The sequence below is a fragment of the Pangasianodon hypophthalmus genome, chromosome 15 (assembly GCF_027358585.1).
Source record: "Pangasianodon hypophthalmus isolate fPanHyp1 chromosome 15, fPanHyp1.pri, whole genome shotgun sequence".
Taxonomy (NCBI): Eukaryota; Metazoa; Chordata; class Actinopteri; order Siluriformes; family Pangasiidae; genus Pangasianodon; species Pangasianodon hypophthalmus.
The window spans coordinates 14,423,431-14,448,803 of record NC_069724.1 but is presented as its reverse complement, the minus strand read 5'-3'; the positions used below and the strand labels follow the sequence as shown (position 1 = coordinate 14,448,803).

General features: G+C 41.4%; 1 protein-coding gene across 8 annotated transcripts in view; it reads right to left on the bottom strand.

Moving 5' to 3' along the window:
* LOC113543370 (prolyl 4-hydroxylase subunit alpha-2) overlaps positions 1–25,373 on the bottom strand; it is a 97,537-nt gene continuing 72,164 nt past the window's right edge. For 3 of the 8 annotated variants that reach the window (XM_026941496.3, XM_026941497.3, XM_026941498.3), the window contains exons 11-16: positions 21,100–21,153; positions 18,455–18,514; positions 18,316–18,381; positions 15,572–15,640; positions 8,100–8,196; positions 1–738 (exon numbers count right to left, since the gene is read on the bottom strand). In XM_026941496.3, the coding sequence (XP_026797297.1) occupies positions 668–738; positions 8,100–8,196; positions 15,572–15,640; positions 18,316–18,381; positions 18,455–18,514; positions 21,100–21,153 (417 nt within the window). In that variant the 3' untranslated portion in view covers positions 1–667. Of the gene's footprint in view, positions 739–8,099; positions 8,197–15,571; positions 15,641–18,315; positions 18,382–18,454; positions 18,515–21,099; positions 23,772–25,373 lie in introns of those variants that run through there. The other 5 variants (XM_034311025.2, XM_026941500.3, XM_026941499.3 and 2 more) reach the window with 5 other exon arrangements.

Below are 25,373 nucleotides of genomic sequence, written 5' to 3'. Positions count from 1 at the left end.
TATTTTAAAATGTATATATTTTAATAATTATGCACATATCATCATAACAGTAGGTGTGGATATTAGCATTTTACAAATCATGACAGGCACAGGACAAAAGGACAAAACCTTTCAAACAACAAACTTTGTCCATCAGAAAAGTAGTAAGAATATTCAGGGAAGTTCTCATAGAGCGTATAAGCCTTTTTCAGATTAAATACATTTTTTAAGTAATGCCTCTTCTCTAAAGACCCTATTTTGCATTTTGGCACAATGGTGTCAATTCTACTCAGTACATTTCCCCAAAAGGACAAACAGGAAACTCAAAAAATGAAACTACAGAACTTCTTGTAGCAAGGTCACATGCATTGCTGAAGAAGGAAAAAAAAAAGCCAAAAAGTAGTAATCTGAACAGAAAGACAAAAAACAATCCCTTAAGTTGATGCACTTGATATAGCCCTGACTCCTAGCTTGGTAGTTGTGGCTACTGATTCCTGATCACCATCACAGAAATGTCTTCAGTGTACAACATGACTACCACAGCTGACTGACTTCTAACAAAGTGCATCTAACATCAGGGTGTAAGATGCTAATTTGTGTTGTGTTTGTGATCAATCACAGTTCGGACACGGCAGGAGAAGCTGAGTGTATATGTATTTAAGAAGTGTTTAACTCTCAACAGGCAGACTCAGTCCACTTCTGTGAGGCCACAAGGTCTTCTGAACTCCTGACCTCTCTCATGGATCCACTTGTTAGACACTGTTGACCAGAACAGAACAGAACGAAATGTTACTGTCAAATAGTAATAGTGTTGACAAAACATAGTTCAAGGCTGTGTCATGATCATTAGAGTAACAAAAAAACGTAATAAAAAAGAAACATCAGCCTGATAAGTGCAGCTACAAACACGCTGAATATAATAATTATACCTTATGAGTATTCCATTCATTTCAAACACAAACCTAAGGGTGACTAAATGTAACCTGTGTGTTTAAACTAAATGTAAAAGTAGCTGTTGTAGTGTGGTACACAGTTTTCAGAAAGGTAGGGGTGTAACGATGCATTGTGATGCAAAAATTTGATGATATGCATTGTGGACTACGTTTACATGCACATCAATATTCCGATATTAAATGGAAATTGGCAATTTTCTAATTAGTATTGAGTCATGTAAACACCGGAATTTGAATGCCCGATTCAGATTACGACAACACTCTGATTCCCACTCCTGGAATATGCCTGTTTTAACTGGAAATACCTTATTCACAAAGTCCACTGAAAGGAGATATATGCACGTGCTCAGTCTGCAAAGAATTGTGGGTACTTGGCTTAACAGATGCTTATGCGACCCTTTCCATTTCGTGGCGGTGTTGTCAGGCATTTTTGATAGTGAGAACTGTTAGTGTCTGTTAATTAAATTAGTGTAAAAAAGTAGTAATAAAACTAATACCTGAGCATACTCCATAACCAACGGTATAGAGTTCACAGGAACATATAAACATCGTATTCGGTATATGGCTGCAACTTGAATATAGACCTTAAACAGAATTTGATGTGCATGTAAATGTAGTCATTGTGGAAATCAGCATTCTATTAATTGTGCATCTAACTGGACTGTTTGAATACTAGATGTCCCAATCTTTGCAACCCAGTGAGTTAAAATTTATAGACAGCATGCTAGGCCTGATAGTTCCGGATCACACTGACACGCATTATATGTTATACAGTTACACAACCACATTATAACAGTTAAAAAATGATCTCTTCAGTACCTTTCAATTGACAACAGGCCTGTGCAGCTGAGATCTAGACTGCCCAAGAAAGAGGTCACAGGTATTTGAGCTGACTTTGGAGCTCTATTTCCAGCTAAAATGACACTTTAGTCACTGGCTATCATTATGTTTCCATCTATCATGTTCCCACAAAGTCAGAGACTTTGTTTATTCAAGCACATTTTTGGGAGAATTTATAAATTTTTATATTTAATCTTAAAATAAGGTGAATCATTATTACATTTTGTTTACAATATTAAACTTCTGTTTTTAGAATTGATTTATTTAGTTATATACAGACAAAAATGCACAGTGTTTTGAACTGATTATGATTCAGAAATAAAAAAGTCAGAAAATAAAATTCTTTTTAGTCATAATTTTTCTTCAAGTTTTGTTCAAAATATTCTGAGAATCACATTGAATCGAATTGTGTATCACGTATCATTACACCCCTACTGGCCAGACATTTTTGTTCTAGAGCAGATTTTGCTGGCTAAGAGAAAATATGTTGCCAGAGCATCTCCCCACAGGAGCCCCAGAGACCCAGGGAAGGCTCAGCATAATTTACAGTTAAAGGGGTCCCTTACTACAAAAATTTTGAGAATCCCTGCCTTATGCTAATAAAAAACTGTCAGTTATAATATATTATACAATACATAATGTAGCATTTTCATGCATGTTTAGATGGTCTTTCAATCATTTCCGTAATTATTAATGTCCCTTTCTAATACATTACCTTTATGGGAATTTATTTTTAAATATGCTTACTGGAGTGAGAAAATGTAAGCTTAATACCATTGGGATGCTTGTGCAGAGAACTGGCAGTCAAATTTCCAAAATAAAACCTGGGTTATACAGGTCTATAAATATTTGGACATTGACAAAGTTAACATTTTAGCTGTCTATCACAGTATAAAAGGTGTAGAGTTGATTTCAAGTGTGGCATTTGCATTTAGAATCTGTTGCTGTTAACTCTCAATATGAAGTTGTGGCAGCAGGGGCACGGTCAAGCATCAGCTGAACCATCAGGTAACCGTAACTGTCACCAGTGTGTGTTAATGGCCAGTTTACTTATGTGTGCTTTGTTCAGCCTTTCAGAGGACTGCTGTGAGCCAGAGAGAAGGAGAGTGACAGAGCCTGCAACACCCACACACACGCACATGGAGCATGAGCTTGAACATTGAACTTCTTCAGGTGTGGTTGTATGCAGCTGTCCCTACTAGTTACCTAAACACAAAAAATATGGGGTTCGGGATGAACAAGGCTATGCTTGACATGGGAGTAATCAAGGAGTCCCACAGTGATTAGAGAGCCCCATGGTCTTGGTGTCCAAGGCTGATGGGTTGGTCCGTTTGACAGACAGTCAGTTACTGGTAGAAAGATTGATGACAAAAATAGATGTAGGGATGGAGTGATACAGGCAGATAGAGGGATAGGGACTGTTACTGGAAGAAAGACAGTAAGACAAAGAAAGAAAGAAAGAAAAAGAAAGAAAAGAAAGAAAGAAAGAAGATGGAGAGATAGAAGGGGAGACAGATGGAGACATAGAGTAAAATAGGTAGGTAGATAGAGTGAGTGAGTGTTACTGGTAGACAGAGATGGAGTGAGAAAGTATTTGTCATAGAAATATAGATGGAGAGATAGAGTGAAACAGGTAGATGGATGGAAGGAGTGTTATTCAGAGAAAAACAGTGAGGGAGTGATACAGGTAGATTGATAGAAGGAAATATGGAGAGAGTGAAATATGGAAAGAAAGAACAGATGAAGATAAAGACAAAGATAAATAAAAAGAAGAGTGCTGGTGGTAGAAAGGTAGATGGAGTGAAAGAGTGTTAACTGTGTAATGACAAATGAAGACAGTGATTTGGATAGAAAGATATGTAGAGTTTAATAGATAGATAGGGAGTCAATACTTGCAGAGTTGATTAGATTGGGTGCCAAAACTTAAAGCCAAAAATACTGGTCAACTAGTAAAAATGAGTAGTTATGCAACCGTAAGTACAGTTAGGAAATCTTCATTCTTCAGGTATTCACCTATGTTTTAAAATTAGGGGTGTAACAATCTGACAATTCAAATCAATTTAAGATCAATTTAAAAGGCAATTGAACTTAATCCTGGGGTGATAAAATTTACTTATAATCAATAATGACAATGAATCAGTATTTACTCAGTAATATATTACTTGATTATGTGAGGCAATATTTGTACATATATTCGCATTAAGAATGTACTAACAGTGAATTTCTGCATTGTTTGACTCAAGACAAGATGTATGATTTTGTTCCTGTGATTCTCCTTATAACACTGTTGATGATACATTTAGGACAGTATGACCCAGACTTCATCCTGTTGTTGTTCCATTTTTGATATATGACATTAAGGGCAAAGTGAGTCAGACTTATTGTCTATTTTAACTTATGTATTTTTAGATCCTGGTTTTCCATACATGATATCCTGTTTTTGTACAAAAGGCATCAGAATCGTGTGATTAAGTCATGTCTAATAAACCCTATAAACCCACAGTAACGAAGCTTCAGCAAAAGGGCTCTTGACTTGTCGGTTCTTGAGAATCTTACTAGTACATGTTTTGCCTGAGTTCTGTCTCTTCAAATTCTTATAGGTGGATTTGTATGACATTTCTTGGCATCCCTGGGTGGGCCCTGATAGCTCAGTGGAGGATTACTGGAGGAGAGGTTAATAGCTCTGGTGCACACCACTTTCAAATTGGATACTTAGTGTATTTCCCCTGTGACGACACACTCCCTGCGATTCTAATGATTTCCCCAATAGGTGACCAGGTAGAAACAGGGGACTGTTGAGAATTCCTATTCTCAGAAAAAAATATGTATTAGAGAAATCGAGGTCTGGGACCCAGCAGGTTCACTGTTTCGAACAGTAACCCTTCCAAAGAAGTCCAAACCTGCAGGAGCCCATAGAGAAATGTTAAGAAGTGGGCACAAGGTAGATGAAGATCAGCTAAAATTGTGATATACGTTAACTAAAGGAAAATTTCCCAAAACTGGCACTCCGAGTATTTTAAATTAAATTAAATTAATAAATTAATTAGAAACATGTAGAGCTATTATGCAGGAGAAAATTCTAGGAGTGGAGTACATTGGGGAGAGTTTGGAAAACAGGAAAGAGAGGCAAGACTTAGCAGAGATGAGAGGAAAGCTGGCACGACAAAGGTAAACCCCCTCCCTATCATAAAACAATGATTAAAACTCAGTTAAAAAGTGATCTTGAAGTGTGTGCTAGTTTGTGTCCTAGGCTGCAGCCCAATGCTCCACCACCTCCATTGTCTCCTCCTTTGTCTCAAGTGAGCACACAACCTCTTCCACTGCAGGAGAGCGAGTTTACTCATCATACGGAAAGACCAGTCGCAGAGGGACAGGCAGAACATTCAGAGATGGAAGAAACAAAGATGCCTGAAGCAGCAGGGCCAACGCCTTCTGAACATAAGATATTCAGAGGAGGTAAGGAATATATGGCCCCTATGGTCACCCGAAACAGCTTCCTTTGGTGGAATTTCCTAACCCTCGTACTAGACCAGGACAGAATCTTGTGGTCTATGTTTATCGACCTCTTGAAATGACTGAACTGGACTCAGTGGTCACGGACATCACAGATCCTAAGGTGAATGTTTAACAATGCATTAAAGACTTTGAAGCTTTGGATGATATTGTCAAGTTAACTATCACCAAATGGACTAAGGTTTTGCAAGTGTTTGGTCTTAAATAGGGAGAGATAAGTACCGAAGGCGATGCACATGCATGGGATCTTAATGGCATTTCTTATTGTGCTCATTCACCTGTTTCCAGTCCACTCTTCATGGTAAAAAAGAAGAATGGTAAATATAGGCTGGTACAAGATTTGCGACTATAAACGATGTAGTATATCCCTCTCCACCTGTTGTTCCTAACCCATCAACCATTCTTAGTGAAATTCCACCTGACTCTCTGTGATTGATTTTGCTAATGTTTTTTTCTCTATTCCAGTACACCCAGACAGCAGATACTGGTTCTCCTTTTGTTTTAAAGGGAAGAGATACCAGTGGAACATGATGCCACAAGGGTTTACTGATTTGCCCAACATGTTCTCTACCCATCTTTTGCAAAACCTTGAGGCTTTCCTGCATCCCCCTGCAGGTACACTATATGGACAAAAGTCCAAAAAAAACCCTGAATGTACACAATTGTCTAGGACGTCTTTGTATGCTGTAGCATTACATTTTCCCTTCCCTGGAACTAAGAGGTCCAAACCTGCTCCAGCATGACAATACCCCTGTGCACAAAGTGAGCTCCATGAAGACATGGTTTGCCAAGGTTGGAGTGGAAGAACTCGAGTGTCCCACACAGAGCCCTAGCCTCAACCCCACTGAACACCTTTGGGATGAAATAGAACACCAACTGGTACCCCAGACCTCCTCACCCAACATCAGTGCCTGACCTCACTAATGCTGTTGTAGCTGAATGAACACAAATCCCACAGCCACACTCCAAAATCTAGTGAACAAGTGATGTCCTTTTTTGGGGGATGAAGAATTATTGCAGAACCTGGATTCCAGATTATGCAGAAATTTCATAACCACTTTCTAAGACACTCTCAATGTATGATCATGTTGAATGGACAGCAGAGGCTCATCTTGCTTTTGAAAAACTGAAAATGGCTGTTTTGTCTTCTTGTTTAGGCAGTCCAGACTATTCAAAGCCTTTTTGTTTGTATGTTCATGAGAAGAATGGGTTTATGTTATCTGTTCTCACACAACAACATGGGGACAGACAATGTCCCATAGCCTACTACTCGAAACAATTGGACCCTGTGATGCAGGGCCATCCTCACTGTGTTCCTCACTGAAGCTGTTTTATGATTGACTGATCTAGTAGATATGCATGATTTACATGTCTATGTACCTCATGATGTGTATAAGATCATCACTAATGCATGAACCATGTATTCATCAAACTCCAAACTTCTCACTTTTCACAATGTTCTCTTTTCTTTACAAAATGTTACTCTGCATTGTTGTAACACTGTAAATCCAGCCACTCTCTTACCTACCATTGAGGATGGAATACCACACAACTGTCTCACAGTTCTTGACATTGTTTCTAAACCTCGTCCTGACATTACAGATGTTCCTGGTTCTAATGCTGATTGTGTGTTCTTTGTAGATGGTTCCATTCTCCGACTTTCTGATGGAGAATGCCATTTGCACATCAGATTCGGTTGCTGAAGCATATCATCTGCCAAAATCTTTTTCTGCCCAAGCAGCAGAGCATTTTGCTCTCACCAGAGAATGCATTCTTGCACAAGGGAAATCTATTAGTGTTTTCACAGATAGCAAGTATGCTTTTCGCACATAACATGATACTGGCGTTCTTTAACATCGTGGTTTCCTTACATCTTCTGGGAAACCTATCATTATGAATCTTTTGGAAGCTGTCCTCTTGCCATCGCGAGTGTCTGTCTGTAAGTGTCTGGCACACACTAAACATGATGATTTTATTTCTTTGGATAATGCCTTTGCAGATTCCACAGTGAAGCAAGTTGACCTCTGATTTTTTTCTTTCACTTCTATACAGGATCAACCTTTCATTCAACAACAAGCTACACCAATGGAGCTGAGAGACTGGCATTGTACCAAAGACCTTGTTACTAATGTGTGGACTGACAACGAGAACAGACCAGCTCTTCCTAAAGCTGTGTTCCCTTTTCTTGCCAAAATTACTCACAGCACTGACCATGTTTCTAAGGGAGGTATGACAAACACTGTGAATAAACAATGGCATGTGCCTGGGTTTTCAAATTTGCTGTAATCATAAAATCATGTTATCGATAATTACCTGATTATTATTGTTATTGAATTATTACTGATTATTACTGATTGTTATTAAAATGGTCACCCATTTTTCTCTGGAATACATGGAAGGGAGGAATCTCAAAAATTAAAGAACTACAATGAACTACATACACTGTACAAACAGAGTCTGCTAGAAGAGAAACACTATGTTTGCTAAAGCATGTGTGTTAATAAGATCTTTACACCCTAATGTGTAAAACATAAATAATATTTTTAACTGATGTGTAAATAATTTACTGAAAATCTGATACTTTTAAAATAATCCTTCTCTACTTCATCATCACTCACAAATAAATAAGAGGCCTACCCCAGACACTGAACAATGTTGGTCACATATTCATAAATTGTATCATATTGTATCATATCGTTTCAGATTCAGTGGTATCGTCAAACATTGTATGATAGCCTTATGAATCAAAATTGTATTGTATGGATGCCTGTGGCTTAAACCCCTAATTAAAATACTGGTATCTCCCTTACTCACCCCATTTACTACCAACTAAAACTGGGCAGGCTGCATGTCTTGTTCGGTAATCTCCCTCTCCACTCCTGAAGAGATTGTACCAGAACACTGCTGTACCCTAGAAGCACAGGAATGAAAAACACAATAAATGGCACTACTAACAACATACAACATGCAGACATACAATATACGGTCAAAGTATATAGTCATCTGATCATAACAGCCATATGTAGGCCTGCAGGTTGTTATAGCAGCAAAGGGGGGACCAACTCCATATTAATACCCATGGATATGGAATGGGATGTTCAATGGTCAGGTGTCCACATACTTTATGCCATATAGTGTATTAACCAAGCTTTGTGTAATGTTCACTGCTAGAGTCACACGGTCAAAAATGTTACCCAGCTTACCTCCTAACAGTGATCATTAAAAAAGTATTATGTAAGCTTTCTGGATTGTTCCCTCATGATCTCACTCCAGCTAGCAAATCAACAAATTGTACATTAGCATACAGTATGATAACAACATATTCAGCTAAACCTGAAAGAGGATACTGAGACACTAAGAAAATTTGTCCTCTAGACACAAGTGAAGTATCCAAAAGAATCCAGAAACCTTGTTCAATGTGGGTTCTAACCTGCATAAGGTTTCTCAAGATAAGATATTTTATACTGATATTCTAGTATAAAGAAATCTTTCACAGGTTAGATTTAGAAAAAATTAAATAACACATAGAAAAGGATGGGTTCCCAATCTTGTTCCATCCTCTTGTCATTGTAGACTTTCCTTTGACTCTTTCCTCTGGCTTGCTCATTAGGACTCTAAATCCATATTCAGAGGCTGCTTCTGAAAGGCTACTTTGTGTTGATGTCTATTATTAAAAGTACATACAAATTAAATTGAATTCACACTAAATTGTAAAATGATTGATATGGAGCTTCTCCCTGTCACGGTTCATGGGTTCACCGGCCCCTTCTGGCCGTTTCATGTACTACGGTTGATTAGTCATTGCTTTCAGCTGCCACTCATTACCGGCTCTATTTATACCTCAGCGTTTGTCCTGTCTTTTGTCAGTTCGTTGTCTTCATGTTTGTGCTTTTTCAGTTCCGCGGTTGCGCTGTGTGCATTGAACTCTGGAGGATTACTGTTTCCAGCTGGCTTCCTGGGACTGTCCGTTCAGCCTGTTCAGTATTTGCAACCTCATTAAAAGCCTCAGTTTACTCGCTATTGAATCCGCCTCCTTTTTTTCGCCGTGACAGAACGAACTGACTATTATTATGGATTCAGCAAGTGCCGCTGGCGTCAACAGTTTTCTCTCGGACACGGCCACGCGTCTTGACAGGCAAGAGGAACAAATGGTCGCCACGGGTCACGCAGTACGGGCTTTGGTGGCGCAGGTGTCCGAGCTCACTGCCCAAGTGCAACTACTGAGAACCGGACTGGTGACATCACCCACTGCGCCAGCTCCTCAAGATTTAACCCCTCAATCGCCGCTTACTACTCAACCCGAGCCACGCCTACCACCTCCCGCCTCATACTCTTTTCTCTCCAGCCCCAGACCTTCTCCACCGAGCGATCCAAGGTGGCGCTGGTGCTGACGTTACTGTCGGGGAAGGCGGCGTTGTGGGGGACAGCAGTATGGGAAAACCAACACCTGTGTTGTGCCTCATTCCAGACACTCGCCGAGGAGATGAGGAGGGTTTTTGATCGGGCCGTGACGGGACGCAAGGCAGCTCGGAAGCTGGCCGACTTAAGTCAGGGCGATCTTCCGGTTTCGGATTACTCTGTTGAGTTCCGCACCCTGGCGGCGGAGTGTAATTGGAACGAGGAGGCGCAGTGGGATATGTTCCTGCATGGGCTGGCAGACCGCATCCAGAGGGAGATATTCATGCTAGAGCTCCCAACGTCCCTGGACGGGCTTATCGCCCTGGCCATTAAGGTGGACGCACGCCTACAGCAGCAGGAACAGCGGGGGCTACGACGCGCAGTTCCGGTTGCCGTGGATCTCCCGGTTTCCCTCTCCAGCGATGCGGTCAGCTCTGCGCACGATCCGGAGCCCATGCAGGTGGGCAGAGCCCGACTGTCCCGGGAGGAGAGGGATCGCCATCGGACAAAAGGATTGTGCCTCTATTGCGGAGGGGCGGGACACATTGCCTCGGCTGTCCGGTAAAAGCCACCGCCCGACAGTAGATCAGAGGTTACTGTCGGGTGGAACAGCGGCGGGTAAAGCCTCTTCTACAACGCTCCTTCCGGTACGGCTGCAGCAGGGAAGCACACTTCACCCCGGTCAAGCCCTTTTGGACTCTGGAGCGGAAGGTAATTTTATGCCACTGCCCGACGGTAGCCACCGCCCGACGGTAGACATATATGAACTGATCAACCATATCTCTCAGCACGTCAGGCGAGTGCTCCTTTGGCTGCTCGAGAATGGGCTTTTTGTCAAGGCGGAGAAATGCGTTTTTCATGCACAGTCCGTTCCGTTCCTGGGGTTCATCGTTTCGTCTGGGGGGGTGCGCATGGATCCCGATAAGATCAAGGCTGTGGTGGATTGGCCAGCCCCTGGCTCTCGCAAGGCCCTGCAGATGTTTCTGGGGTTCGCCAATTTTTACCGGCGTTTCATTCGCAACTTCAGCCAACTCGCTGCCCCTCTGACCGCCTTGACCTCCACCAAGACGGCGTTTAGCTGGTCGAGCACAGCCCACGCTGCTTTTACCAACCTCAAGAGCCGCTTCGTTTTGGCCCCTATTCTTATTGCCCCTGATCCGTCGCGTCAGCTTGTGGTGGAGGTCGACGCTTAGGAGGTGGGGGTGGGCGCGGTTCTGTCCCAGCGCTCCTCCGCGGACGGCAAGATGCATCCGTGCGCCTTTTTTTTTCATCGCCTGTCTCTCGCCGAACAGAATTATGACATTGGTAATAGAGAGCTGTTGGCGATGAAGTTGGCCTTAGAGGAGTGGCGTCATTGGTTGGAAGGCTCGGGGGTGCCTTTTATCGTCTGGACTGATCATAAGAACCTTGAATATATCAGATCAGCCAAACGTCTTAACTCCAGGCAGGCTCGGTGGGCTCTTTTTTTCGGTCGTTTCATTTTTTCCATCTCATATCGTCCGGGCTCTAAGAACATCAAGCCCGACGCCTTGTCCCGCGTTTTTGATGGTTCCGATCAGCAGACTACTCCCGAGCTTATTTTACCCGAGAGACTTGTGGTCTCCACCATCACTTGGGAGATTAAGTCTAAGGTCTGCATGGCCTTACAAGGGGTAACGCCTCCGTCCGGGTGCCCACCGGGTCGGTTATTTGTGCCGGACAGGTTAAGGTCTGACGTCATCCGCTGGTGCCACTGCTCTAAGGTTGCTTGTCATCCGGGGATTAGTCGTACTGCCTTTTTGGTCAAACAACGGTTCTGGTGGCCATTGATGGCTCGTTACATTCGGGAGTTTGTTTTGGCTTGCTCGGTCTGTGCCAGTTGTAAGACTTCCAATCGGCCCCCAGAGGGTCTCCTTCAACCGCTGTCTGTCCCTTCTAGACCCTGGTCCCACATAACGTTAGATTTCGTTTCTGCCCTCCCTCTGTCCCAGGGTAACATGGTGGTTTTGACCGTGGTGGACCGGTTCTCGAAGGCGGCCCATTTTATTCCCCTGCCCAAATTGCCTTCTGCCAGGGAGACGGCAGTTACTGTCGTTGATCACGTCTTTCGCATTCATGGCCTCCCGACTGATGTGGTTTCTGACAGGGGTCCCCAGTTCGTTTCCAAATTTTGGAGAGAGTTTTGTCGGTTACTGGGGGCGAGTGTTAGCCTTTCGTCTGGTTTCCATCCTCAGAGCAACGGGCAGTCCGAGTGAGCCAAACAAGATCTGGAGCGGGTGTTACGATGTTTGGTTTCACAGAACCTGTCCTCTTGGAGCCAACAGCTCTCTTGTGTAGCTTAGGGTACCAGCCACCTATTTTTCCCAGCCTGGAATCCGAAGTCGCGGTCCCCTCTGCCCACACCTTCGTCCAGAAGTGCCGTCGCACCTGGAGAACTGTTCGTCAGACACTTCTCCGGGTGGGTGCGCGCACCAAGGCTCAGGCTGATCGCCACCGGGCGAAGCCTCCCGTCTATGTCGTCGGTCAAAAAGTGTGGCTTTCTAGTAAAGATATTCTGCTCCGCTCCGTTTCGAGTAAATTGGCTCCCAAATTCATTGGCCCATTCATTGTCACTAAGATTCTTTGCCCAGTGGCAGTCCGCCTCAAACTTCCGCCAGCGTACAGGAGAATCCATCCCGTGTTCCACGTATCCAAATTGAAACCTGTTTTTCACTCGCCTATTAATCTGCCAGCCCCCCCCTTCTGGCCGTTTCGTGTACTACGGTTGATTAGTCATTGCTTTCAGCTCATTATCGGCTCTATTTATACCTCAGCGTTTGTCCTGTATTTTGTCAGTTCTTTGTCTTCATGTTTGTGCCTTTTCAGTTCCGCGGTTGCGCTGCGTGCCTTGAACTCTGGAGGATTACTGTTTCCAGCTGGCTTCCTGGGACTGTCCGTTCAGCCTGTTCAGTATCTGCAACCTCATTAAAAGCCTCAGTTTACTCGCTATTGAATCCGCCTCCTTTTTTTCGCAGTGACACTCCCCTTCTCTGTTTGTCATATACAGTTCTCTCCAAAAGGATTGAAGCGGCAAGGCAAATTCTTTTTTTTGTGTGTGTGTGTGTGTTATACATTGAAGATATTTGAGTTCAAAATATGAATATGAGACGATAAATCAGAATTTCAGCTTTAATTTCCTGATATTTACTCTCATGAAACACTTTATTAGGAATCTGTACACCTACATATTCATACAATTATCTAATCAGCCAATTATGTGGCAGCAGTGCAATGCATAAAATCATGCAATGACAGACCAGCAGCTTCAGGGAATATTCACATCAACCATCAGAACAGGGAAAAAATGTAATCCCAGTGATTTTGACCGTGTCATGATTGTTGGTGCCCGATCGGTGGGTTTGAGTATTTCTATAACCGCTGATCTCCTGGGATTTTCATGCACAACAGTCCCTAGAGTTTACTCAGAATGGTGTAATAAAGAAAAAATATCCAGTGAGTGGCAGTTCTGGGGACAGAAATGCCTTGTTGAAGAGCAAGGTCAACGGAGAATGGCCAGATTTGTTCGAGCTGACAGAAAGGCCACAGGAACTAAGATAAACACTATGTACAATTGTGGTGAGCATAAAAGCATCTCAGAACTGGACAACTGAAGACTGGAAAAACTTAGCCTGGTACTGTATGATGAATCTCGATTTCTGCTGAGCCACACAGATGGTAGGGTCATAATTTGGGGCCAACAATATGAATCCATGGACCAAACCTGTCAAAAACCTGTCATTTTACCCATCATCTAATGGCTACTTCCAGCATAATGCACCATGTCACAAAGCAAAAGCTGTCTCAAAAAACTGGTTTCATGAACATGACAATGAGTTCAGTGTTCTTCAGGGGCCTTCCCAGTCACCGGATCTGAGTCAAATAGAACACCTTTTGGATGTAGTAGAACTGGAGATTCGCTGCATGAAAGTGCAAAATGAACTGCGTGATGCAATTATGTCAACATGGAACAGAATCACGGATGTTTCCATCATCTTCTGGAATCCATGCCACGAAGAATTGAGGCTGAGTTTAGAGCAAGGGGAGGCCCTACTCAGTATTAGTATAGTGTTCCTAAAAAAGTGCTCAGTGACTGTATATCTAGCTATGTTAAACAAATTAGAACATGGCACCTCTGGTGGCAGACCACCCAATATTTGGTGAACAAAAGTATTGGAACAGATCATCTTAAAGTAAATTAAATTAAAGAACAGTTAATATTTGGTTGCATATTCCTTGCTTGCAATAATTACATCAAGTCGGCGACCCACTGACATCACCAAACTGTTGCATTCTTCTTTTGTGATACTGTTCCAGGCTTTTATTGCAGCTTCTTTCATTTGTTATTTGTTTTAGGGGGTTTCTCCCTTCAGTCTCCTCTTCATGCTCAATTGGGTTAAGGTCTGGTGATTGACTTGGCCACTCTAAAACCTTCCAGTTTTTTCCATCGATGAAGTCCTTTGTTGTGTTGGCAGTGTTTTTTGGGTCATTTTGGGTCTTGCTGCATGATGAAGTTCCACCCAATTAGTTTGGATGCATTTCCCTTTAAATTGGCAGACAGACTGTTTCTGTAGACTTCTGAATTCATTCTGCTGGTACGACCATGAGTTAAATCATCAATGAATATTAGTGAGCCGGTTCCAGAAGCAGCCATGCATGCCCACGCCATGACAAATCCGTCATTGTGCTTGTATGTTTGGATCATGAGTAGATCCTTTCTTTCTTTATACCAAGAGGTTAATCTTGGTTCCTTTTGTGGATCATCATTGTATTTCTTCATGAATTCCAATCTGGCCTTCTGCTTCTTACTGCTGATGAGTGGTTTGCATCTTGTGGTATGGCTCTATAAGTCTTCTTCAAATAGTGGATTGTGATACCTTCATCCCTGCCCTGTTGGGGTTATTTGTTATATCACTGACTGTTGTTTTTGGGTTTTTCTTCACAGCTCTCACGATGTTTCTGTCATGAGCTGCTGCTGTTTTCCTTGGACAATTTTTTCGATGTCTGGTACACTAGTGGGTTCTTGCTTTTACAGCACATTCCAAATTGTTGTATTGGCTATGCCCAATGCTTATGCAATGGCTCTGATTGATTTACCCTCTCTTCTCATCTTCAAAATGGCTTGCTTCGCTCCCATAGACAGCTCTCTGGTCTTCATGTTGGCTTATCCTTTTTAACAACAAATACAGTCTTCACAGAAGAAACCCAGGGCTCAAACCAAGAGTAGACATTTATAGCTATTACTTGTTTAAATAATCAATCTAACAGGGCACACCTGGGCAACAAGAAACACCTGTCAGTCACATTTTAATATTTTTGATCACTTGAAGAATGGGTGGGTTCCTACAAAAGATCCCATGTTCTAAGTTGTTTTACACATCTAGATGTAAATATCAGTAAATGAAAGCTGAAATTCTGATCTATCGTCTCATATTCATCTATTGATCTCAAACGCAAATGTCTTCAGTGTATAGCAAAAACATATATATAAGAACTGGTCTTGCCATTCCAACACTTTAGAAGGGGACAGTATTTGTACTTTTCTTTCTACTCCAGTATTTTTCTTTTTAAGTCTCCTGCCAGACTATGTGGACTATATTGTGGAGTATCCAAAAACACACCCACTGTCAGTGCCTCCCATGTACTGCAAAAATGTTTTTAAATTCAATATACAATTTATGTTTGAGGTTGCTGACTAAGCACATTGACATAAGTTTTTATAGATTTTTTTAAAATAGTTTTTATAGGTTAACTACTATACAAGTATCTAGAAAGGTATCTTCTTCCCAGATTAAAGCAGTGGGCATGAATGAGACAGAAACTTTGTGAACTAAGTCACTAGAATGTTGTGGGCAATGGTAAATGAATCCTACCTTTCTTGGCCAGATAGCGGCGCCAAAATCTGGAAACACAGTGGCACCACCAGCTTCCACATCACTCATCTGCCATTAGAAAAGTAAATGTAAAAAAAAAAACAAACAAAAAAAAAACGTGTGTGTGTGTGTAAATAATACAAGGAGAAATGGCCCCTGTGTTTTCTTCCCATCGTAACCCTATCACTTCCATCTCTTTGTACTTATGGCATTCTATACTATTAGTAAAAAAGCAAACAGCCACACTCTGGAAATCCAACTGTCTGAACCGCAATCTGACAAAGGATCTGAAGAGTGGTATAGCTATAAAATGATTTTTGCACTGTCACATATAAGATCATTTTCACAGAATAGGTTGATGACTTGAACTCAGTACTGTACAATGCATAGATTATTAGAGACTATTATGGTTCCTGGAATCTTTCAACTAGAAACTTATTGAATGCTCACCTAGCCAGCAATCGTAACTAATATTACTGAAAAGTGCATTTTGACAGATTTAGCTTAAGTAAAATAAACCACTGAGATTATGACAATGCAAATTGAAACTCAGACTGATTGTGTATACTGTCAGGTCCATAAATATTCAGACATTTACAGTTTGGTTTTCTTTATATTGGTCTTTACTTTATATTAGTCTTTACTGCAGCTGTTTCCAGTTCTTATTGGTTCTTGGGAAGTATTGCCTTCAGTTTTGCCTTCAGAAAATGAAATACATCCTCTATTGGTCACAGGTCAGGTGACTGAATTGGCCATTGCAGAACATTCCACTTCTTTACCTTAAAAAAGTCTTAGGTTGCTTTTGAAGTATGCATTGGGTCATTGTCCATTTGCATTGTGAAGCGCTGTCCAATGAGTTTTGAAGCATATGGCTGAATCTTAGCAGCTAATATTGCCCTATATACTTCAGAATTCACCCTGCTGCTTTTGTCAGCAGTCACATTAAATACAGTAAATACAAGGGAACCAGTTCCAATACATACATGCCCATGCCATACATGCCCACGCCATAAGATGGTATGTTTCAGATCAGTTCCTTCCATTCTCCATATTCTTCTCTTCCCATCATTCAGGTACAAGTTGCTTTTTGGGTCCTCTGTCCATAGAATGTTGTTCCAGAACTTTTTTTTTTTTTGGACAAACTCTAATCTGGTCTTCCTGTTTTTGAGGCTTACCAGTGGTTTACATCTCGTGGTAACCCCTTTGTATTTACTCTGGGGAAGTCTTCTCTTGATTGTTGACTTTGACACGGATACACCTACCTCCTGGAGGGCGTTCTTGATCTGGCAAACCATTGTGAAGGAGTTTTTCTTCACCAGAGAAAGAATTATTGTCATCCACCACAGTTGTTTTCTGTGGTCTTTCATGCGTTTTGGTGTTCCTGAGCTCACCAGTGCACTCTTTCTTTTTAAGAATGTACCAAATAGTTGATTTGGTCATACCTAATATTTTTCCTATCTCTCTGAGGGGTTTGTTTTTTGTTTGTTTTGAATTTACTTGTTTACTTTATATTGAGAGTTAACAGCAGCAAATTCCAAATTCAAACACTACATTTGAAATCAAATCTAGACATTTTATCTGCTTACTTCTAAATGAAATAATGAGGGAACATTATTCACACCTGACCAAGGAACAGCTGAGCAATCAACTGTCCATTGACAATAACTTTCTCAATGTCCAAATATTTACAGACCTGACTGTCTATACACATACAGTCATTAAAATGTTATTTTTGCAATGTTAGCTGAAAAAGCACTGGCTGACAATAGGGCCTTTCGCACCGCTTTAGTTCCAGAACTAAATTTACAGTACTAAAGTACTGGGCGATTTTGCGTGAACTATTTCCCAGTACCATTTAAAGGGTTGCATTTGCACCGACAGTGGGCACTAGGAAGTGACGTAAGCCGGTCGACAGCAACGTCATTTGTGCATGGCGTTCAACAACGGAAACAACCGGAGGATGGAGGATGCTGTGATCGGAGCTGTGTTTTTGTTGTGTCTCGCGGGTTTCACAATAATGGACATGGAATGTCGACGTATACGTAAAGCGAAATAAGTTGACACTATAGTATGTTTACACAGAGTTTTAAATCATGGCGGGTGAGGGCGTTTTCATATGCATTTGGCCAATCAACGTCTACTTACGTCACAGATAGTACCAGTTGTGCTAGTTAGACCCTGCTCCGGAGTAGGAGCTAATTTGGTTCTCGAAAAAGGCAGTCTGGTACTAAAATCGCACCCAGTTCCGGAGGTGCAAAAACGCCAAAAAGTAGGTAGTTCCAAAATTAGTTCAGGTACTATGAAAATGTTCCCGCTGTGCGAAAGGCACTACTGTGACTCATGGAATGCTAAATGTACTTTTGTCATATATTTGGCCCAATTTTATGGTAATTATTTGCATCAATTATGCATTGTAAACTATTTAATAAACAAGAATCCAATGCCATAGCACCTTTGTATGACTAGTGAAGATCATGCACACTATAAAGGATATGCCAGAAGAAGCCAGTGTGAGACTTATGAGCAGCTATTAATTTACATTAGATTTCATTAATGTACAGCTATTTACCTATACCTAATTAAGCAAAAAAAAAATATATTTTTCAATGTGTAAAAACATTAAATTATAACACATGATGGCAATATTGAAAAAGAGCACATTTATTGGTGAAATGACCCCGGAACTGTCACTCATTAAAAATTCATTACTCTCACCAGGGGGGACTCAGAGCATACATACTTACATAATTTAAAAAAGTAGCCACACGATTTCCTGTGCCTAATGATTTGAAAGCCTCGGTCTCATCTTTCTATGAAGATAAAATTTCACAGTAAAAACAGAGTAAAGAAACAGCTTGCTTCAGAGCGCACACATGTACTTACGTAGTTAAGAAAGGTGGCAAGCCTATTTCCATCAACCTTGAGGTTGCTGTCAAAAGGACGCTGCAACAGACATTTATAATTTTAAACCAAACTGAACTGACCAGCTGAAAGGGCTCCAATCTTTGAGGTTCTCACCACACAGAAATGGTGAAAAAAAAGCACAAAAAAATGACAAAGAAAAAGTTGAGGACATTTTTCATTTGGATTAAACAAGTACTGTAAATTCTAATGAATTTGAAGTACTTGCTAGTTCAATCTGCCTAAAGATATTTACCCATCCATAGTTTTGGAATTACTTGTAACTACAATCTGTACCAGCTGTAAAGTATGATCTAATACAAATCTTGTAAGATACAATTCTCTGTAAATACAGACAGGTCCATAAGTATTTGGACAGTGACACAGTTTTTGTAATTTTCCTTCTGTACACCACAACAATGGATGTCCTTAATTTGTCATGGGGAAACAGGCCACACCTGGCCATAAAACTGTTTATCAGCCAATTACATGTGAACCTGTGAAAATGGAGGGACTCTAAAAAAAAAAAAATGGCTGTAAGTTAATGCAATATTTTATTAAACCCTTTGAATTAAAGTCTACCCTTCAATCACATCTTGATTGCTTCATTTCAAATCCATTGTGGTGGTGTACAATGGAAAATTGTGTCACTGTCCAAATACTTATGGACCTGACTGTAGGTACTTGCAATTGAACTATCAATATTATAGTGGCGTTTCATTTTCATTTCTGGTAGGCTTTGCTAGAGACAGTTCATGATTAGTGATTTGAATTAAACCTGTTAGGATTGAATTTAAGAAAGTGGCTGTTGCTAATATTTATGCTTTACGCTAATCTAATAATATGATTCCTTAAAAAGTGCCTAACAATTATCATTTCAATTCCCGGTATTATATTATAAATAAGCATTTAATGCACGTTTCGCCAAGCCTCGCCAGTTAGTTACATTTGCTACACTGGATAAAGTGTTTCTTGAAAAGTAAAAGTTTTACCATGTCACATTCATAACATTTTTGTTATCAAAAATTTCTGAGAGTAGATTAACAGGTCTCCAATATGGATCTGAAGGCATTTTAACAGAATAAATACATTTAATTTAAAAGCTTGTAATGAAGTCTTCCACAATGTTTAATCCTAAACCTCTCCTTCTGTGTTTTAGGATTATGAAATTTCAGAATTTCACAATCCATAAATTCTTGCACTATTGATTTACAGGTATCCCACACTCAAAGCAGTGAAAGCTTGTTGAGGTGCCATGTTAAATACACTATATTACCAAAAGTATTCGGTCACCTGCCTTGACTCACATATGAACTTAAGTGCCATCCCATTCCTAACCCATAGGGTTCAATATGATGTCGGTCCACCTTTTGCAGCTATTACAGCTTCAACTCTTCTGGGAAGGCTGTCCACAAGGTTGAGGAGTGTGTTTATAGGAATTTTTGACCATTCTTCCAAAAGCGCATTGGTGAGGTCACACACTGATGTTGGTCGAGAAGGCCTGGCTCTCAGTCTCCCCTTTAATTCATCCCAAAGGTGTTCTATCGGGTTCAGGTCAGGACTCTGTGCAGGCCAGTCAAGTTCATCCACACCAGACTCTGTCATCCATGTCTTTATGGACCTTGCTTTGTGCACTGGTGCACAGTCATGTTGGAAGAGGAAGGGGCCCGCTCCAAACTGTTCCCACAAGGTTGGGAGCATGGAATTGTCCAAAATGTTTTGGTATCCTGAAGCATTCAAAGTTCCTTTCACTGGAACTAAGGGGCCAAGCCCAACTCCTGAAAAACAACCCCACACCATAATTCCTCCTCCACCAAATTTCACACTCGGCACAATGCAGTCCGAAATGTACCGTTCTCCTGGCAACCGCCAAACCCAGACTCGTCCATCAGATTGCCAGATGGAAAAGCGTGATTCATCACTCCAGAGAACACGTCTCCACTGCTCTAGAGTCCAGTGGCGGCGTGCTTTACACCACTGCATCCGACGCTTTGCATTGCACTTGGTGATGTGTGGCTTGGATGCAGCTGCTCGGCCATGGAAACCCATTCCATGAAGCTCTCTGCGTACTGTACTTGGGCTAATCTGAAGGTCACATGAAGTTTGGAGCTCTGTAGCAATTGACTGTGAAGAAAGTCGACGATCTCTTTGCACTATGCGCTTCAGCATCCGCTGACCCCTCTCCGTCAGTTTACGTGGCCTACCACTTCGTGGCTGAGTTGCTGTTGTTCCCAAACTCTTCCATTTTGTTATGATAAAGCTGACAGTTGACTGCGGAATATTTAGGAGCGAGGAAATTTCACGACTGGATTTGTTGCACAGGTGGCATCCTATGACAGTTCCACGCTCGAATTCACTGAGCTCCTGAGAGCGGCCCATTCTTTCACAAATGTTTGTAAAAACAGTCTGCATGCCTAAGTGCTTGATTTTATACACCTGTGGCCAGGCCAAGTGATTAGGACACCTGATTCTGATCATTTGGATGGGTGACCGAATACTTTTGGTAATATAGTGTATGTTAAGTTGACTGGGCAATCACTGATTAGGGGATGGATTTATTGAAAGTCTTAAAAGCTTGAGAGCGATAAGCTATTGAAACAACCAGGAAAGCCTTGCACAGTGCTTACCCTTGAGAAGTCATAATGTGGCTCATATTGACCTCCAACCCCATAGTTAGCAACCTATATTCGGGAAAAAAATAATAGGTCATATTATGAAAAAGGTCATAACTGAAAAAGTCATAGTTTTTATTCCAATAATATAACAATTATTTGCTCCACAAAAGAAGCCAATTTGACCATAAAACCAAACAAACAAGCAAAAAAAAAAAACCCACAAACCCTTGCTCATGCAGTGTTTAGTAAGTGTGTTCTTTTAACATCCTACCTAGATTCTATTATAGCAAAAACCCTAAACAATTAAATGCACACAATGTTCTATACAGACTTAATAGATTATTTTGATGTAAATGAGCATAATCAGGTGTAGACTTGGGGTGGACGATAGAAACTCATTCAAAATTCTGTAGAAATATTTTCTACTATCCAGACAATAATGATATGATATCCTAAAAAGCAATTTTAAATTGGATTATTATAATTATTATTATTACTATTATTATTATTAGTAGTAGTAGTAGTAGTAGTAATAGTAGTTGTTGTTGTTATATCAAGCTGTGCCACAATGGAGTTTATTTGTGTGTGTGTGTGTGTGTGTGTGTGTGTGTGTGTATGAGGAAAGTTTTCAGTGCCAGAAAATGATTTTGGTAGTATTTGAAACCATCAACACTTACACATAAGACAAGTTCTATTCAGTATTAGTACACTAGCACAAACCACTAAAATTATAGCATGTTTTTTTTCCCCATACTCTCTGCATTGCTATGTTCATGATATTCAATATGTAGCTTACTACCAGGAGGCAGGGGACACTAATAGTCAGGATCCATAGCCTCATGCTATACTGCTCATATTGTAAATAAAACCCATATCAGTATTGTCACATAATGTGAGTGGAGAGGGATGCAAGTGCAATATTAAGCGTTTATTGAGAGGCAGGCAGACAAATCCAAAAACAAAGAGCAAACAGGTGATCATAAACAGGCACAGGGTCAGGCGATCAGCACACAGTCATAACTAAGCAAAACAAACACGTGAATCAAGAAACAGGCAAGAAGTCAAAACCGGAGCAAACACACAGAACAAAACGGCTAGGTAAAGCCAGGCAGCAAAAACACTGAACAACAATACTGCGCAAGGCACAAAGACACATGGTGGGGGGTGAGGGGTGTATAAGTATACAAACTAATCAAGGGCAAACTGGGAACAGGTAAGATTTATCATGGCATGTGAGGGGAAAGATCAAATAACGATACAGGGGCAGACACAGGACAGAAACCAAAACAAAAACACACATAGCAACATAAAGACATAACCTGGAAGTGTGCGCTGTCGCGCTGCTGGTTGCTTAAGCTTGCTGAGCGCTTTTTCACTTTGGGCTCAGCACGAGGGGGAAATACCTGACAGATCGTGTACAAAAGTTCGAATCGCATACAAAAGCTCTCCCATGGCAGTTCCGCCCCTCTGGGCAAATTATCGACAAAAGACCCAAGGTCCCGGGGCAGGCATTGTCTCTCCTGTTGGATTCTCCCAGAGGATCCGGGAAGCAGACATTGTGCATATTGGCCGGAGGCAGGCAGTGGGTCAATGACAGGCTGACCGAGGTCAGGTGGCGGGCTAGGACAGGTTCGCCAATGTGTCAGGTGGCAGGAACAAGGCTTGGAAGGCCACGCCATTGGCCTCTGGCGTGAGCGAGTCTTGGGAGGTCGCCTCTTCGGTCTCAGGCTTGAGCAGGTCATGGTAGACCACCTCGTTGGTCTCAGGGTGGAGCTCTGGAGGTGAGGCCGCCATGTTGGCCTCTGGCTGAAGCTCTACAGGGGAGGCCACCACGTTGGCCTCTTCATAGTAGCTGATGAACAGCCAAACGGGTTCGTCCAACAGGCTGGCCCTCCCCAAAAAATTCGAAGCAAAAGTCCCCCTTCCCATAAATCACCCTCATTAAACAAATGAACTCAGCCACGCTTCACAGGCCTATGGTTCCCGTGGTGACCAGAAGCTCCACCCACTGATGGGCCCTGCTGGTGAACCGGTACAGCAAGAATATGAGCCACTGTTTCTCTTCGGACTTGAGGTTCAACAGGCTGGAAAAATATAATAGGGTCTACAGCATGAATCCTTTAAAAAGGTCTTCAGGGCCATCAAAGGGGTAAGGGGATACATGAAAGTCTGGGGGAAGTGGACTGAATTGAATGCCGGCATGGTGATCCCGGTGTAGCGCCCCTCTCGCCTTCCTGCTGCATCCATGTTGTAAGCGCAGTATTCTGTCACGTAATGTGACTGTAGATGGATGCAATATAAAGCGTTTATTGAGAGGCAAGCAGACAAATCCAAAAACGAAGCGCAAACACATAGTGAAAAACAGACACAGGGTCAGATGATCAGCAAACAGGCATAACTAGCCAACCCAGAAGTGCACGCTGTCGCTCTGCCGGTTGCTTAAGCATGCTGAGCTTGGCTCTCAGCACAAGGGGGAAATACCTGACAAGTATACATATTTTCATGAAATACATACAGTTCTTCCTGAAAGTATTGGAACAGCAAGGCCAATTCTTGGAACATGTGACTGACAGGTGCTTCTTGTGGTCCAGGTGTGCCCTGTTAGATTGTTGATTGTTTAAACAATTGGGAAGACTGCATTTGTTGGTAAAAAGGATAAACCAACATGAAGACCAGACAGCTGTCTATGGGAGAAAGGCAAGAAAAAGGGAAAATCAAAAATCAAGAGCCTCCGCATAATCATTGGGCATAGTCAAGCATTGGGTATATCCGTTACAACAATTTGCAATGTCTCGAAAAAGAAAGAAACAAGTGTGTACTAACAACCAGACATCAAACAGGTCAGACACAGAAAGCAACAGCAGTTGTGACAGAAACTTTGTGAGAGCTATGAAGAAAAACCCAACAACAACACCATCAACCTCCACAGGGCAGGGGTGAAAGTATCACAAACCACCATTCGAAGAAGACTCAGAGAGCAGAAATACAGAAGCCATAACAAGATGCACGGTGGAGTTAGTGTCATGGCTTGGGCTTGCATAACTGCTTCTGGAATAGACTTACTAATCTTTATTGATGATGTAACTCATGATGGTAGCAGCAGAATGGATTCTGAAGTCTACGGAAACGTTCTGTCTGCCAATTTACAAAGAAATGTATACAATCTAACTGGGAGAAACTTCATCATGCAGCAAGACAATGACCCAAAACACACTGCCAACACAACATAGGGGGAAAAAGTAGAAGGCCAAGTCAATCACCAGACCCAACTGAGCAGGCATTTCACCTCCTGAAGAGGAGATTGAAGGGAGAAATTCCCAAAACAAACAACAACTGAAAGAAGCTGCAGTACAATCCTGGAAAAGCATCTGAAAAGAAGAATGCAACAGTTTGGTGATGTCAGTGGGTTGCAGGCTTGATGCAATTATTGCAAGGGATATGCAACCAAATGTTTTTTTTTTTTTTAACTTTAATTTACTTTAAGACTATCTGCTCCAATGCTTTGGCTCACCAAAACATGGAGTGGTCTGCCAACCAAGGTGCCATGTTCCAAGTTGTTTAACACAACTAGTTATAAAATATCAGGAAATTAAAGCTGAAATTCTATTGTGTCATATTCATCTTTTCAGTGTATAGCAAAAATAAAGGAATTGGCCTTGCTGTTCCTATACTTTCAGAGGGGACTGTATTTATCAAACTTGTGGTCCATATAATATATTCACATTTGTTTTTGCATATTGCTCATATTGTTTATAAGGCGCCTTTGCACATATTTAATTTTGCACATTTTCATTATGCACATAATCCTTCTGCACATTCTGTCATACATATTTCTTTGTATATAGCTTCATATTGCACATTTAAAAATATTGTTCATATTCATCACTTGATCTATGTATCTCACTGGTAACAACCGCATACTGTAGCCCTGTCTAGTAGTTGTACTGGACCTTATTGCAGCACTTGATACACTAAATCATGCTATTCTTCTGCATTAGCTTAAATGTAGTGCTGGCATCCAGGGGACTACTCTAAATTGGTTTGCCTCCTACCTCAAAGACAGGACATTTTCTTTCATTGAGAATTGGTAATTTCTCATCTTCCTCAGCAGCAATCACCAGTGGCGTACCTCAGGGCTGCATCCTGGGCCTGTGCTGTTCCCATTGTACAAGCATGTACAAGCACCATCCCCTTCAGTCATTTTTTTTGTAAATTCAACAGTTCCTACCATTTTTACCTGACTACACACAGCTGTAATTCCCACTAAAACCTGATAAAAATGTCTC